This window comes from Marmota marmota, unplaced genomic scaffold (assembly GCF_001458135.2).
Source record: "Marmota marmota marmota unplaced genomic scaffold, marMar, whole genome shotgun sequence".
NCBI lineage: Eukaryota > Metazoa > Chordata > Mammalia > Rodentia > Sciuridae > Marmota > Marmota marmota.
In genome coordinates, this window is record NW_025999961.1 from 3,755,703 (window position 1) to 3,773,471 (window position 17,769).

At 37.6% G+C, this 17,769-nt stretch overlaps 1 protein-coding gene across 1 annotated transcript in view; it reads right to left on the reverse strand.

The window, feature by feature from the left end:
• Window positions 1-17,769, reverse strand: part of Spef2 (sperm flagellar 2) — a 165,666-nt gene that overhangs the window by 25,738 nt on the left and 122,159 nt on the right. The window contains 4 exon segments of the mRNA XM_048802898.1: window positions 5,831-6,060; window positions 9,529-9,667; window positions 11,351-11,479; window positions 13,644-13,797. Coding sequence (XP_048658855.1) covers window positions 5,831-6,060; window positions 9,529-9,667; window positions 11,351-11,479; window positions 13,644-13,797 — 652 coding nt within the window.

The window sequence follows — 17,769 nt, forward strand, 5'->3', positions numbered from 1 at the left end:
TAGAACTTCTGAAAAAACCATGTGGCTGAGTGACACAGCTGTGACTACAGCATAGGATGTTTACCCTCCATCTCTGAGACCAGTGATTAAACGACAGTCTCTCCTCCTAAGTGGGGTTCAAGGCAGAGGTCCTGTCAGTGTGTAGAATAGTGTTCCGGGCCCTGGGCACCTAAATGCTGCCTCTTTTGAAGAACGAGTAAGGATGCTGAATTTGCCGGACTGCGTTTTCTTCAGACAGCCCCTCAACAGAAGCCTAAATAACTATGGACGAAATCTCTACAGTTGTTTCATGGAGGACTGATGGGTTTACAAGGAAAAGGACTTCTTATGATTTAAGTGGGTACAGGGGAACACTGTTATAGTGTTCTAGTTTCAATAGACTACAAATTGCTTCTGTTGGAGAAAGGCTGTCTTCTGAATGATGTACTTGGCATTTGATGTTTTGAGACAAGATGTACCTACCTGGAGCTCACTGTGGCACACAAAATGAGTGTTCTGTCTTGGATGTTCCCAGGGAGCCACATTATTTTATCGCTTAATTCTAGCTGTTGCATAATTTTTTTCTGGATGTACTCTGGCTAGTATTTCAGGTGCTTTTTAGGGTCTTTGCACCCTTAGGACAATAAGCTAACATTTTAGATAATAAGATAGTTTGTGGGCTGGGGTTGTAGCTTAGTGATAGAATGTTTGCCTGCCATGTGTGAGACACTGGGTTTGATTCTCAGCACCACATAAAAGTAAATAAAATAAAATAAAATAAAGGTATTGTATCCATCTACAATTAAAAATTAAAAAAACAGTTTGTATCAATATTGTACAATTTTATGAATTATATACTAATGTGACATTCACTATAATTACATCATTAAATCATAATGGCTTCTATTACACTTAAATTGTACATTCTCCATATTATACCCTTTCTAGGAACTTTAAGTATGTTAATTACTTGAATCTTCATGGCAATTCCATAAAATAAGTATCATTGTTATGATTTTAAAGATGAAAAAGTGAGGCAATTGGTCACAGTGGCTAAGGGAGGCTGAGGCAGGAGGATCTTGAGTTCAAAGTCAGTCTCAGTAACAGTAAGGTGCTAAACAACTCAATGAGACCATGTCTCTAAATAAAATACAAAATAGGCCTGAGGATGTGGCTCAGTGGTTGAGTGCCCCTGAGTTCAATCCCCAATACTGCCCCCCCCAAAAAAAAAGTGAGGTAGAGAGATATTAAGTAACTTGCCTAAGATTATATGATGGTCTTTGCCAACAAGTGGACTTGAAAAAGAGCTGTCTGCCTCAAGCCATCCCACAGGTTGAGGTGGAGGAGAAGAGCATGAACATGTGGAAGAGACTAGCAAGGAACCTGACACATAGTGACCATTCCAAATTGGCTACGTAATTCAGAAAATATTCACTCTCTCACTCTGTGCTGGAAATATATTCACTGGAGTGATTTCTGGGATGGTGGGTGGGAAGAAGAGCTGGCTGTCACTTACTCTAGATGCTCCCAATGAGTCTAACATCTGGATGGATCTTTGCTGGGAAAATCCAGGCATAATCAATTATCTTCATTGCAATTTGCATGATCTTTATTTGGTATCATGCATAAGGTCATTTTTTTCTGATATATTTTGACAATCATAACAAATGGTATTTTATGTTTTGTCGTTACCTTTACAAAAGGAGATTTGGAATCATCACAGGTGGAAGAATTTGACCAGAAAAGGTCAAAATATAAACATTATGATGTATGATGCATTTAAATATAGACATTATTGCATTACTTTTAGTAAGGGCTTTTTAAATGAAGATTTTTATTTTCAAGTGGGCGAACCTAAACTTGGCAAAAAGCCCCTTAAGCTTCAGTTCTTTCTTTTTCTATTCTGGTACTAGCTACTTGCAAGTATTTTAAGGATTAAGCCATTTGTTTTAATCAAAGGTTACCATTTCACTGAGTAATTTTATTTGTGCAATATAATTAAAAGTTGCAAACTATTTAACACATCAACACTCTTTATTAATTTCCTTAAAAGTCTTATTGTGTTCCTGATAGCACAATGACTGTTATATAAAACTATATATACTTTTTTAACCTAGAAATAATCCATCTGCACATCATATTATAATATATTTTCTCTTCAATGAAGATTGTTTTTCAAAAATATAGAATTCTAAGGTAAATACAATGGAAAACATTATAGAAGACCATTTTCCAGGTCTTGGAAGAAACAAGGTTAATTAATCTTCATTTAAAAGATAAATGGGTATGTAAGAAATGTAAATGTTTGTGGTGGTGGACATGATAATTGTTTAATTTGATCATGAAGATTGCATACATCTATCAAAATATCATGCTATATCTATTAAATATATATAATTGCTATGTGCAATTAAAAGAGAACCCCCAAATGTACCCAAATGTCAATCAATGGCAGAATAGGTAAATGTGTTGTGATTATATTGATTTCCCCAAGAGAATAACATACAGCAAAAAGAATAAAAACTTACAATTACATTTGAATGGATCTCAAGAATAATATGGAACCAAAGAAGTCAGATCAAAAAGTTACAAATCACATCATCTCATCTATTTATATAAATCATGGGAATGGGAAAAAATAATCAGTGCTGTTAGATGTCAGGCTAGTTGTCACCTTCGGGTAGGGGAAGGTGGTGATTTGAAATGTGCACCAGGTGGACTGCTCCTTGTCTTGAGCTAGGCGCAGCCCACACAGGTGAGCTCAGTTTTCAGAAGTTCATCAATCTGTAAGTTTCCAATAAGTATACTTTTCTGGATGTACATTATACTTCCACAAAATTTTAAAAAGCTATGTATTTTATTTAAAAAGAACATTTGGCAAATGTCACCATAATGGAATAAAATCAGTGTCCCCTCAAACCTGCCCTTCCACCCTCCCCAAAAGGTGAAAGGGTATCCTTAAAAGCAGTGACTAACAATTGCAGAACTGAGGGTAGAAGAATAAAGCAACAGAATGCAGGAGGATATTTCGTGGTGTCTGGAAAAATGGAGAGAAGAGGTGAGTGGGAATTATTAGACTTCCTCAGGTAGGACAAGGTCAGCATCTAGAGCCTGACTTTGAGGGGTGCCAGTGGAGAATCTCTAATTCTGTGTGATGACTCTGGGATTCAGAAAATGTAATGTCATCTTTCCCTTTTTTTTACAGTAAACAAAAAAACAGCAATGAACAATACTTCTGATAAAATACCCAACAGCATAGTAAGAATTTTACATATAACTAAAAAGCAACATATGATGTTTTCCAGATGGAATGAAGGAACTCATACAGCAAAAACATTTAAACTGTTTGCTCACAGACTATGGCTCACAGTGAGTCATCAAAATCCCCAAATCCCACAGCATTTTACAGCTTTGTAAATTCATTTTTAATGATGACTGTTATCCTGACAATTGGGTTAGTTCCCAGCCTGAACGGGTTGGGGGGACTTGCCTGTAGTTCATGCATCTGGGGAAGGAAGCAAGGAGAGCAGCCTCCTGAGCATTCCCCTAATGTCCTCCTACACTCAGGCTTCATAGCTACACCATGTTTTCTAGCAGCCAATTCCAATAAATTTAAATATCCTCTACATCCTTGTTACCAAATCACTTTTTCCCCCAGTACTGGGAATGAGTCCCGGGTGCTTTACCACTGAGCTGCTTCTCCAGCCCTTTTTATTTTCTTTTGAGACAGGGTCTTCTTAAGTTGCTTAGGGGCTCACTAAGTTGCCCAGGCTGGCCATGAACTTGTGCTCCTCCTGCCTCAGCTCCTGAGTCTCTGGGATTTCAGGTGGGTGCCACCACTTTTAGTCAAATCACTCCTGACTCCCTTCCATTCTCCCTCCAACACATTGCTCCACCTGGTTTTCCTTGACCACCTTCACCCACTGCATACTGACTCCCCTTTGCTTTGTATTCTCAAGCACTTTTACAAAGTTCATATTCTGTCCCAGAAAGAACCCAACTTATTTGTGTTTTCTTCTTCTTTGTCTGACTTTCCAAATCATACTCTAAGCTCCATGGGCATATGGTTTTCTTTTCATCATTATAACTATTTTGTTCCCTGTTTCTCTCCCACTTTCTTTTTTCTTCTTTCTTCCTATTTCTTTCATAGTCTGGAAACTGTCCTATCATACTATGCAAACAGAAAAAAATGTTATCTATTGACATTTTTTTATTCTGAAGTTTTCTAGAATTCACCTTCTAAGAAATTCATGTGCCAAGTTAGAGTTATTACTTGTTATTTACTTTTAAACTTTTATCTGAAATGCAAGCTCTGATTTTGAGGGTGGATCCCAGAGTGCATTATGATGATAATCATGAGTACTAGAGTCCTTTCCAAAGGAATTATCAGTGGCTGATGATTTTCAACATTCATTTCCATCAGATATACCCAAGTGCTTTTAGTTTTTACCTCTCCACTAGATGTTTTCTTCCTAGTCACCATATTGTCAGATTAAATCAAATCATATTTTGTGTTTTACAATCTTTTTTGCATGTATCCTTTTATTTTATATGTAAAAAGTAGCATGGAGAAAATGAAGAGCAACAGCCACTTCAAAAAGAAAACCTGTAAGGAAAGGACACTGTGAAGTTCACACAGCCCAGAAGAGGCTGGGCTCTGCCTGACTGGGGACTGAAGAGATTTCATGGCCCAGCTTTCCAAGCCAGGATTTTTTTTTTTTTTTTTGGTACCTGCTGACAACCACACTTGCTTCATGCCCAGATGCTGCCAACCCGAGTCAGAGTCCATCACAGTAGATATGAGTGTTTTTCTATCTTGGAGACATAAAGTCTGCTGAAGCCCATTTCATGTGCTGACAAAAATCAGTCCATGGCCTCACACAGACCCTGGGATGAACTTGGCAAGGAAGCCTGCAGACTTGAACCAATGTTCTTTCTACCAATGTATTTGGTGTGGATTTCTAGAATTATGGGAGTTTTAAAAAGTGGAGTCAACATGTTAATTCTAAAGTCCATTAACTCCTCCCTGGGGAAAAGCGATAATTTCCCAATAAACAGGAGATATTGGAAGATAAAGTCAACCTGTTTATGCAAGGCAACTTAGTTCAAGGAGAAGGAGCAAGAACTTTGAATCTGCAGGGTTCCAAATGATAAATGACCACAGGCAAATTGTTCAACTGCTCTGTGACTGTGTTTAATCCTAAAATGTGGACATGATAATCCTACATGATGGGTCAGAATTACATGTGCTATTGACTGATGGGACTCTTTGAAGAATATCTAGAAGTAGGAAAAGGCTGACTTGAAAAAGCCTGGGCAGAAGCTATAGAGTCATAATGGTAAAATGTGAAGGAATTAAATAATTTGTGTGCAGAAAATAACATGTACAGATACATGTGAACAAATTCATTAATTAGAAAAATTTGTTAATACTTATTTGGTTCTACTTGCAGTCTATGAAGCATTGAGGGAGGTTTCCTTCACAGAGTAGATGAAGCACAAACTCATAGTCCCAATGCCAAACCTAAACTACAAGTGTGCACATAGGCTATCTTCCAAATGTCAGATGGAGCAACAGTCAAATTTACTGACCGTTAGGAAGGGAGGGGGAGGACAGGAGAGGAGAATTACTAGGAATGAGGAGTGCCACAACGTTCAATGATTGTGAGTCTCCTGTGTGCTTAATTCAGATCCACATTATTCAAAACAAACATCTAATAAACTAGAACAAAGCCAGGGCTTATCCTAGAGTCCTGCCATCCAACAGAGCTGATTTCACTTGAAGACAAGTGATGGCCATCCTGGGTAATCTTAACCTTATTTGGTGTTATTGTCATGATAGTTACCCTACCTTTTGGTGCCATATCTAAGAACTGTTCTCGAAGATTGTCAAGCTGTTCGATGGTCAGAGTGCCATTTTCTTCCTTTTCTACAGGCGGGGGATGTACTGGTGGAGGAGGATCTGGGAAGACTTTTATGTCACCATTAATGAAGAAGTCTTCTTGGTGTAAATAAAGCTCATACTGAATTTTTGTAGTTGTTTCAATGTGATAGCGAGCTACTTCAGTTAATTTTTCCACACTGAAAGCAGTAAAATGAGTAGAGTTATCTCCATTAAACATACTTCAGATTAACAGTGTTTACTTATAAGACTACACACAAAGATGAACCCATTATTTAGTTAAGTTAGATGATTTAATCTGTATATTTTAAAGTTAAAATTTTCCTCAAGTCTATTTTGTAAGAAGTTAGAGTATAAATACATGAAGATTAAAAACAAAATATATGCTTATTACACAACCAATGGCTATCCATTTTGTATAAAGATGAACAAAAGAGAATTCATTAGATATGGTTTTATTAGTATTGAATACATTTTACTATGTGAATGATTGTATTAAAAAGTTAGCTCTCATTCTAAGTATGAACCAGAATAAGATGATATGGCAGATATAAAATATGACTATTAGAGTAATTAGTTTATTTGGAGTCAGGATAAATGTTAAAGTGAATCAAATTTGAAAATATATTTCTGGAATAATGACTTTTCTCTAACTTTATTTCAAGGAGTATGATGTTTTCTAAGACATAATTACCAGAATAGCACTCTTATGCATAAAATCCATTGCAACTGTGTTGCTGTCTTCTTGAAGAGTGGACGATTCCTAGCTAGATTGGGTGTCTACTAGCAACAGCTAGTGACCACGAAGGGGCAGTAGGAAGAACACTGGGGTTGAGAGCACTCATCCAGAACACACTCTAGCTATGGGTCCCACAGTAAGTCACCTAGGCTTTCTGAATTCCTTATTTTTGCGATAAAGCCAGGTCACTCCCTCCCTTTTGGTAACTCATGTGAGAACACATAGGTCATGGATTTCAACTATACTGGGACGGTTGTATATGCAAACAAATAAAATACCACTGTATTGAAGAAAGGCTCTTGTTTTACTTCTTAGAACAAATAGGTGAACATTACAAGAAAAAGTATATTCAATCTGCTTTTATGTAATTAGGAGCACCAAAGTACTCATATACTGAAAATTTAAATCATATTAGTTGCTGTCTTTCAAAAATGTCCTTGAAGTGTCAACTAAATTTATGTCTCTTTTAATTTACTTTATTTGTTCCTCTTGGAATTTATCACATTTCTAAAATCTGTGGATTCTAAACTGTCTAGTCTAGTTCTAGAAAATTCTCAGCTATTAAGTTTAACTTCTTTAGCACAGCTGTGTTCTTTCCAATTACTTACTTCTTAATGTGTAATTTATGGGTCTTTTTTATCTTTAGTAATTTTCTCATCAACTTTTTCTAATATAGTCTAATCTCACTGAATTTGAAAATTTCCAATAGTATAATTTTCTTCTCTATAATTTTATGAACACTCACGTATTCAAATATGTTTTAGAGTGTTTATTTTATTTATTTCCCAACTCATACTTTGAGTTCACATTATGTTTTCTTCATTATGCTACTTATTGGATGCTTATTTGGATATTATTTCACTCCTAACTTTGAGGCTGTTCATGAAGGAAATAACTAAATGCAATGTCAGAAAATGCAAATAAAGACAGATTGTAATTGAGCACTTGGGTTCTAAACAGTGGCTTGGATAAGAAAAAATAATTTAATATTGTCAAACTTCTGGTAAGAAATTATTGTTCATTAAAACTATACTTCAAAAACAAAAGATACAATTTTCAGAAGAATGAAAATTTGTAGGAATTCCTTCAACATAAATGTGTATCTAATGCTGTATACTTTATTAGAAAGCAAATTAAATCTGTTTAAAACATACAGATGTTATGAATTAAATAGAGATGTAAAGTAGGCTTTTCTAAGTTAAACAAGAATATTAAGTTATTTAGGGAAAACACTAATAGAAGAGTTATGAATAACATTTTAAACCAATAAAAATGAAATTCTCAATAAAAAAATGCCCTTGAACTCAACTACAGAATGCTGACTTTTTGAGTGTTCACGTAGCATGTGTTAGCTAATTACTTTATGCTTTGTGGTGTTTCTGTGCTGGGGGACAGAGAAGGAAACTGGTAGCTATTTACATAAGTGAAGAGCCTGGGAATGTAGATTGAGACCCAAACAGAACCAGGAAATCAAACAGGTGTGCGCCACCTAGTGGAAACTGGGGGTCACCAAGCGTAACCTCAAGAATGGAAGAGAACAGATACCAGGAAAATAAGAAACAGGATTTGAAGTTCAAAGGGATTTGATCTCTCTCTCTCTCTCTCTCTCTCTCTCTCTCTCTCTCTCTCTCTCCTCTCTCTCTCTCTCTCTCATCGCATTCCTAGGTTTTTAGTTTCCATATGTGGTCACAATACATAATAGCATCTATAGATTCAGAGGGCAGGTATATACAATGTAAATCTGAGAACTTTGAGTACACTGGATAATATCCATTCACTGGATGGCAACGTGGACGGGAACCAGGAATCCTAAAAATGAAGAAGATGTGTTTTCATTTGCAAATGGAAGGCAGAGAGCAGAGATAAGGGCTCCTGCTCTGTGAGGTTCACAGGAACTGGCTTGGCTGTCTGCTGTGAGACTATGTTAAGCATTACTGCAGTGAGTTACCAGACTGAGTTTGTGAGCCACTTTTCAAAAGCATATTTATTTTACTTTGGTGCAACAGTTCTAAAAACTAGGCTGAAAATTTTACAGTAGAATTTCATTATGAGAAAAGGACTGAGAAAACAAACCCTAAAAACTGCTGTTTTAGAGGGTAATTTCTGCTTCTCAGAATACTTGCCAAAGGAACGCTATTTAGGTGGTAGCCTCTAAATTTTCAGTAAATGTTGATTGGAAACTGTAATGCATTACGGAATCTAGATCAAATAGAAAGCTCTGAAATGGCCTGGTTGGAGTGTTTCCTTTCATAGATAAAGCTGTTGAGGCCTAAATCAGGCATGCTATTAATTTTGGATAATGTGGGACTCCTGGTTTTGGAGGAGGGAGCCTCCTGGCCCTCAGATAAGGGTGTTTTCACTCTGCTGAGCTGCCTCTTTATACCTCTAGGGGAGAGGTAAGAGGATGAGACTCACTGATTCTTACTAGCAGGGAGTATTTGGGAAGCCCTTGGAACTCAATGGAAGATCATCTTTAAGTATTACCCATACCAGGGAATCAGACTAAGTAAAACATTCCAGTGAATGACTTCTTAATTTTTCACTATTTGACTCTCACTGATGGTAAAAATGGTCCTAGAAAGAAGATGTGAAGCCTTATCTCACTTTGCAAAGATATGTCACTTTGTAAACTAATGTTCCCACAGAACAGTGAGAAAACTGAATTCATAAATAACATGCAAAACTGGATACTGCAATGAAACCTTTCGAAACATGATTTACTGTTGGGAAAGGAGCAATACAAACACGAAGTAAAGCTCACTTGTTTATACACTTGATGTCCTAATGGCTAAAATGACCATTTTAATTTGTAAACTATTTAAATTTGTAAACACCTTAAAAATCCTTGTCAATTTTGGTGCACAGGAATTAATGAAATGTATTTTTTAAAAGTCATGCAGTACTTTACCTGGCCATTTCATTCAAATACTTCTCACCAAGCCATTTTTCCATGAGTTTATAGACATTGACTGCCTTTGTTACTAAATCTTCAAGGACAGTCAGTGCTTTTGTCTTGATCAGTTCAAGTCGAAACTGTGTAGCTGTCTCTATTTAAAAAGAGAAATCAAGATTGTTTTTTCATGTATTATATGTACCTGAACTTTGTGATGAACCCAATTCACTTTTAAGCCAGTCATGCTTCAGTTTGTGAAGCCGTTGGTGTACTTTTAATGTACCAATGTAGATAAGGTAATGTCTCATCTCATTAAGAAGCAAAGTGTAACCTGTGGCAAAGTCATTAGAGAAATTATGTAAACCAAAACTCTACCTGAGCTATATACTTATTGCACTTGATGGCAATACACTCTTTGATAAGTGGAATGGGAAGAAACACACAGACAATTTCTGAATTTCAAAGTCTTTTGCTTATTCTCTCCCTAGTTTGGAAGCTTGGGGTGGTAAGGTCATTATATTTCTCATCATTGCTAAAACCAGGAAAAAATTATGGGCTTATTGCTTTTTTGGTACATTATAAAATCTGAGGATTTTACCTTTAAATTATCTTTTTAGTCTTTCTTTTTTAGTTTTCCATTGTCTCTGGCCTAGCCTGCGTGCTTATTATCTCTCATTTAAACTCTTATAATAGCGACGACTTTGCTTTTTCTAACTTCTTTTCCCTACCTCAACTCCAAGTCCATCTCCAGACCATCCAGAGTCCTCTGAGTCATGCGTTTTGTCAAAAGATGTGATCATCTTCACTTTTCTGCCTGTAACTTTTCATTAATTCTGAGTTGTTGTAGGGAAAATCTGACTTTTTTTGGCAGGGCCTATTTGACCCTCTGTGGTCTGGTCTCCCATTTTCCAAGTCATTCCTTCCCAGAATATGCCCCTATATACCATAGGTCACTAACTAGGCTCCCTATCCTTTCTCGGCCTTGGTGTACTTTTCTCTTCATTCCCACCCTAATTTGTCCCCTGGGCAAGCTTCTCCATATAACTGCAGTTCAGCTCACACATTAGCCCTGTTATTCTGTATCTCCAATATTACAACATGCTGTTAATGATCCTTTTTTCCTAGATGAGCTTTATTTTTTTGTTTGTTTTCTGCTTGTACATATATGTATGTATCTTCAGCAAGGGCTTGGCATATGGTGAGAATTCAGTAAGCTTTTACTATGTGAATTAATGAATTTTGTCACAATGAGGGTCATGCATTGAAGGAACTGAAGATTGAAACACACTGGAAAACAGGGGACTCAGGTGTGGAGACAGACCATGGGGGAGATGTGCGGGTGCTGACTCTCCTAATACCTCTTCAGGGCAGAAGGCCCTGGAACATTGGAGATGCATGACAGGCCCTTCTATGGTCTTTGCTTCCAGAAACTCCCTTTTAAGGCCTATTATCCTTTGGTCAGTACTTACTAAATTATTATAATGTAAAACCCACTTACTCTGGTTAGCTCCCACCTAATCCAGTGAAATCATACCAACAACTGTCACAGGTTTTCTTTTCCATTTGTTTGTTTCTTTCTATTCTTTTTTAAATGGCTGCCTTGCTCTTCTAACCCCTTTCAGGATTCTTTTTGTCTCCTTTCTACATCTTGCAGACAATTAGGACTGATTAGGTGAGGGCCCAAACCCTAGACTCACACAACAGTCAAATCTGGTCCTCTGTGATCAAATGAAAACAACCAAGGGAACACTGTCCTTTTGATGAGCTGGCTGGGGGCTATTGGTCACTAATCTACTTTCTACTGAAAAGCATTATCTTAGCTGTTTCCCATCTCTACCTTCGAATTGTAGAGCAGCAAGATATTCTTCCTTTATTTTGAACTTTAGTTCATTCTTCTTTTCCATTTCAGCAATTTCCTCTGCTGTCATAATTACAGGAGGTGGTTCAGATACAGGTGGTGATTTACCTGAAGGGGTGATGAAACATGCTGAGTAAACTACCAACGTATGAGTGCATGCACAGGGTACCTGGGCAAAATGAGTCCAAAGCAAAATCTGTGCAGTTACAAACCTCTAGTGATTAAGAGACAGAGAACTTTGGTCTTCCCATTGTGAAAGATGAAATACTGATAGTCCTTCCTTGAAAATTCTTCATGTGGTTTCTTGGCTGGACTCAAAAAAACACCCATTTGTGGAGCATCATAAAAATCAAGATGTGCAGCAAGTGTAGAGATGATTAAAGAATCCAAAGATGGTGGAATTCAGAATTTGGGGACAGAAAAGATCAAAACCCAACAATATTACAACAGATGACATTAGTCACCTGGAGAAATTCCATTCCACAAGGGTTTGCCTATACTAGCATAGTATTTGCAAGAAAAGACCAACAAATAACCTCAAGAAGATGTGGCTAAAATGCAGATGACTGTCAAAAATCTGGAACCTAATTAATTATCTTTTAATTAGCACTTAACTACAAGTACTTTGATGATTTCATAGAAGAACTGGAAAATAGAATTTTCCAGCATTTGCCATGGGAGAGGACAGTGCAGTTCCATTGCAGACCCAGTTTATGCCATTCTACTCAGTTCAGCAAACCTTTCGAGGGTCTGGTGAAAGGGTTGGACTCTAGAGAAGGCTCACATGCCTTATTTATTGGCACAAACGCTTGAGCCCAAGGGTCCTTAACCACTGAGCCACATCTCTAGCCTTTTTTGGTTTATTTTGAAGCAGAATCTCACGAAGTTGCTGAGGGCCTCACTAAGTTGCTGAGGTGGACTTTGAAATCATGATCTTCTGCCTCAGCCTCCTGAGCAGCTGGGTTTATAGGCATACACCATGGCGCCCCACCATAAATGTCATTTATTACATAAACATTTAATGAAGGAATTGGACTCAACCACTAGTTCCATTAAAGGAAACAGAAGCATTTCCTCCTTTGAATGGTGCATCATTTTTTTAACCCATTTGAGGATGAACTAAAGTGGTGACTTCTTCTTTAAGATGCCATTCTTCTCTTTGCTTCAAGTGCCACTAACCACCCCCTCCTCCATCCTCAGTGCTTAACTTAAATGTACTCCACCTGGGAAGTGTTCCCCCGTCCACTCCAACGCAATGGGTTGGCCTTGTCCTCAAGGTACCTCCATCTCCCCTATCAAAAAGCAACAACTGGCCAAACATCTGTCCCTGCTGTTAGACCACAGTTCTTTCAGGATAGAGACTATGGCTTTAATGGTTCTTGATTTTTAATTCACTACTGTGTCCTTGGCACCCATAATAGAGTGTTTTACACAGCAGGTGCCTAATAAAAATATCATGGTAAGGATGAGTGGAGTGACTTTCCTTATGAGCTTCCCACTTTCCTTTTCTTGCTTCAAGTTACCTCAAAAATGTATAAGAGAGGAGATGGCACAGTACAGGAAGGGGACTTAGGGGGTGTGAGGAGGGATGGGAAAAGGAAGGAACTGAGGAAGGTGAATATGAATATGCCACAGTGAATTCCACCTTTGTGTCTATCTATAAAGCGCTGACTAAAAAAAAAATAATAAATAAATAGAAACAAGACCTGTAAAATAGAGGAAAGGACCAGGGGGAGTAGCAGGGGAAGGAAAGAGGAAGCACTAGGGACTGAAGTGGAGCAAATTATATTTCATGTATGTCTATTTATGTGAAAATGAATGCCACTATTACTAAATAAATCTAAAAGTGTGCAAGTAGAAATATCCAGAGGGGGAGGGAAAGGTTTGTGCTAGAGATATCCCGAGCTAGGGTTAAGTGAAGGTCTCTCCCAGCCTGAGTTCTCTTATGTTCCCTTCATGTCTCTGAAGCAAAAATTTAGACAAGAGGGCTCCAGGAGAAAAAGGACTCACTTAAATTCAAATGTCCCTGAAACTTACAGACACAGAGCTTTTAAACTTCTGGTGTTGCTGGAGCAAACAATCTTTTTGCAAGCATTTCCCAGATGATGTGGTACCATCTTGGAAGTTCTTTTGATACATTTACAATTGCCTGTGAGATTTATTTCACCCTGGATTCATCCAGCTATTTGGACCAATAAGTTAAGTGGGAAACCCTTAAATGTCAAGGAGAGGTAGAAGGATGCAGGGTTCTAGGTGCTAAAACCATGAGTACCTTTTGCTTTTTTCTCTGCCTTTTTTTTCTTGGGTGGCTCCTTTTCCTTTTTGGCTTTTTTATTTGTACCCATTGGAGGAGACTTTTCTTTTGCATCTGCTGGCTGGTTTTCTTTTTCTTCTTCCATGAGCTGCTGATGAATGTCAGCCGCCACCTAGTTGTGTAAGAGCAACACTTCTGTTAGTGCAACATTAATGGGAACATGAAAACCATTTGGATTTAGTCATCTAGATTTCTTTGAAGCCTCAATCCACTGTCACCGTGTAATCAATCTTTACAAAACACACACTTCCAGGATTTTCTGGCCCTGTCCCAAGATACTGTTCCACTTCAGCCATCTGAAAGTAGCCTCTTGATTTCTCAACCCTGTCTACAGAGCATCCCTATGTGTCCCCATTGCCACCTCCAGACTGGGACAATTCTATATTATGCAAAAATTCATTTAAAAAAAATCCCATATTCTAAAACTTTAACCCCTGCTATTCCTCCAAGTTCCTGTTATTCTCTTGGCCTCCAATGAAGGCATTTCACTTTTTCTGTGTTTCTTATCTATTTTTTCACAATTAGATCCTATGGAGATTGGCTGATGTTTTCTTTTAATTTAATTCTCTTCTGAGAAATTTTAATATTGCCAAAGTTTATTTGTTTATGTAATGTGTGTATGTCTGAACCATACATATAAAATGCATCTTTTTTCATGCCCTCCAAGTATTGTTGGAGAATGCATGCCCTACACAAATTGGCTTGTGGATACTTGAATCTTGGCCTTCCACTCTAACACCATCCTGGAAGAATCAGTGCTAACGAGGATGACCCCTCTCACAGGCTAACCTCACAATTCCTAGCTTCTTGTACTTAACTGACTCAGCTCCTCTCCATTGCAGCACACCTCTCTTTTCACTCTTACAAGTGTCCTGATTAGAGAGAAGGGTTGTGTGTCATATCTTCCCTTCCCCATTCAGGAGGATCAGACCCTGCAGGGATCCCTCCACTTCTCTTCCGGGGCTGAGCTACAGGAAACCTTGTCTCAGGATTGCATGGATGAACTTAAAGGACATTTTGCTAAATGCAAAAATCCAGGCACAGAAAAACAAATACTGTATGAACTCGCATCTATGTATGATCTTAGAAAGTTGAACTCACAGAAATGGAGAGTAGAATGGGGGTTTTCAGGGGCAGAGCTGGGTGGATGGATAGAATAGGGAGAGGAGAGATGTTGGTCAAAGGGTGAAAAGCTTCAATTAAATGGAAGGAGTATGTTCTGGAAATCTACTGCATGGCTTGGTGACAACAGTTAATGATATATTGTATCTTTCAAAATTGACAGAAGAGTAGATTTTTTAAGTGTTCTCATCAAAAAATGACAAGTGAGGTGATGGATCTGTCACTAGCATGATTTAATTGTTCCAGAACATATGCAAATATCAAAACATTTCAGTGTATGCCATGAATATATACAATTACAATTCGTAAATGAACATTCAAAAACATATGCACATAAACACATTGTATGTGTGTGCGTGCGTGCGTGTGTGTGTGTGTGTGTATGTGTGTAAAACCCTTATCTCACAACTTGTGTCACCAGGGTCATTCCAGCAGTTAGAAATACTGAACCTTTTGAACTAAGTCCAGCTGCTTCTAGTGAAGTAAAGGATATTTATGAGAGCTGAGAAAAGAATCCCAAAGAAGAAAGAAAATACACATGAACTTTGGAGGCAGTAGCAACACACAGTTTAAAACTTTAAAATTTCAATAAAAGAACTGGTGAGGAACTGGGGGTCAATGAGGGTTTGTTTATTGATTTGAGCACTTGCTGTGTCCAAGCCTGATATTACTTCTGAAGAGAATGGGGGAGGGAAATGAGGGAGAGAGGAACATGGATGGAGATAACAGAAGGCGAATAAGGCACTGTCTACCACAAAGGCCCTTGCAGTCTTGTGGGTGAGACACACAGTCAGTTACTGCCTCTTCCAATTTTGGCCACTTCATACCCCATGACTTAGTATGTGACTGTCCCCAATTGTCCCATGAGTGTTAAGTTTCACCCCACCGTCCAAATGGGTTTGCAAGCTCCCCAGAGCTAAGCCCCAGTCCTTTTCATGTCCCCACAGCTTTGGACACCTGTGTTATGTTCACAGGGCATGCCCAGTAAGTGTTTATGAATGATAGCTTGACTTTTAAAATAATCATAGTGCACAGAATGAACCCAGAGCTTCTTCAATGTCAATAGCACCTTGGAGGGATCCAAAAAGGTTTCAGAGAACAAGCCAGTTTTTGTTTTTAGGTTTTATTTCCCACAATTGCCCTTTTGATAAAAATGGATTTCATGTTATATACCATACTTTGAAGTTCTTGGTAAAGCTGAAAAAAGGCTTGTTAACATTCCCCACTAAATTGCAAGCAATTCAATTTTGAGTCTGTTCTTGCAAAGCACAGTAAGTTAGCAATTTTCTTTAAAATTGGATTTATCTCCTTGGTAAACAACCTGGAGATGATGATGAGGATGATGAAGATGATGATGATTACCATAATGTGCATTTTTCTGGTCCACTTTCCTCAAAGACCTCTAGGTCTCTTTCAAAAATTAACATAATTTACAATATTCTCAGCAGCAATCTAACTTGTAAGGCTGGAGAGAACTTGAAACATAATGCCTTGACATTGTGGGTGTTAAATATGACTTCTTTGAAATCATTGCATACCTACTAATTAGAAAAAAGTTTTGCCAAAAATTAACATTGCATACTAAATGGATAGCTCTGGGTAAAACTATTGGGTGGAAAAACCTGCATTGAGGTGCTCTCATTTCAATTGCACTAATCTCAGCTGGTGCTGTTTTCCTTGAATCAATTTGCTGAATCATACCTGTCTTATTTGGAACTCAGAGTTGAAAAGTTGTTTTCAACCAAGGAGAAGTTTAAGCATCCAGTGTTCTGGGTGCTTGCTAAAACCATGAACTCCTTTTGTTTTTTGTCTGTCTTCGACCATGTGACATCAAAGTCATAAAGTCTATTGAAACATGTAAAAACTGGATCCATATATAATCATTAGTATTATTAACTGCTAAATGGTTCTTTTTATCTTATGCTTCCTATGAGGTGTTGAAAGGTTCAAAAGAAAAATGGAACAATTTTAAATAACATTTCTAATACAATAAGAAATTATATTTATAAATTTTAAAACATATTTATGTACATTATTTCACTGGATCTTTTCAACCAGTTGAGAATATATTTTATATTTCAAAGGAATTGAAGACTTAGAGAAGTTCAGAGACTTTCCTAAAATCATGCAGGCTATTCAAGGGATAGTAGCCAGCGCTCTTGCTGCTATATGATCCTTTCTTTATCAAAATATATATTTTAAAATATCATTTATTCAGTAATTTTAATGGGATCCACAAGACTTTTAGATTATGTTCATGAGCTCAATTAACAATAAGAGTAATTCACATTGTTTTCTAGAGTTCCCATATCTGGTTTTCCACTCTGGAGCTTGTTGCTTATGGGGTCTTTGTGGTGAACATTGTCATCTCACCATCATTAGTATTTACATTACTCTGTGAATACAGCAGCCACAGCATCTCAAGTCAGTATGGAGGGTCCAGTATAAGGTTAGATGTGGGCATTATTCTAGGTTATGGCATGGTTTTAGAATTTAGTTAAGCATTCAGGAAAACAACTCATAAAAATCACAAACAATAGCCTGGCTACTTGGAGCCAAATGAGTAGCAAAGACAATAACTGTTCAAGGATAGGAAGAGCTTAAGATCATACGAGACTGTGGCTTCAGGAGATAGGCAACAAAGTGGACAGAAATCAAGGTAGAAAGTCATACTGATGATTGAAAAGAAATACAAGAGTTAAGCAAATAGAAGGAGGAGGGGCCTATTTTAGGAAGGAAAAATGGCATTAGCCATGGTGTTGAAATATAGCAAGCACCATCCAGTCAGCTTGTGGGAGGGCAAATGGGTTGGTAATTACCAGGATAAGGAGGGCTGAGTCTGGGTCCCTAGGGCAAGGGTTTGGGGTTCTATGGTGCCTCCTGGAAAAAATCACACCATGTCTTTCTCTCCTTTTGGGTCAATATAACCTTATAAGCATCATATGCTTTTATTATTATAAAA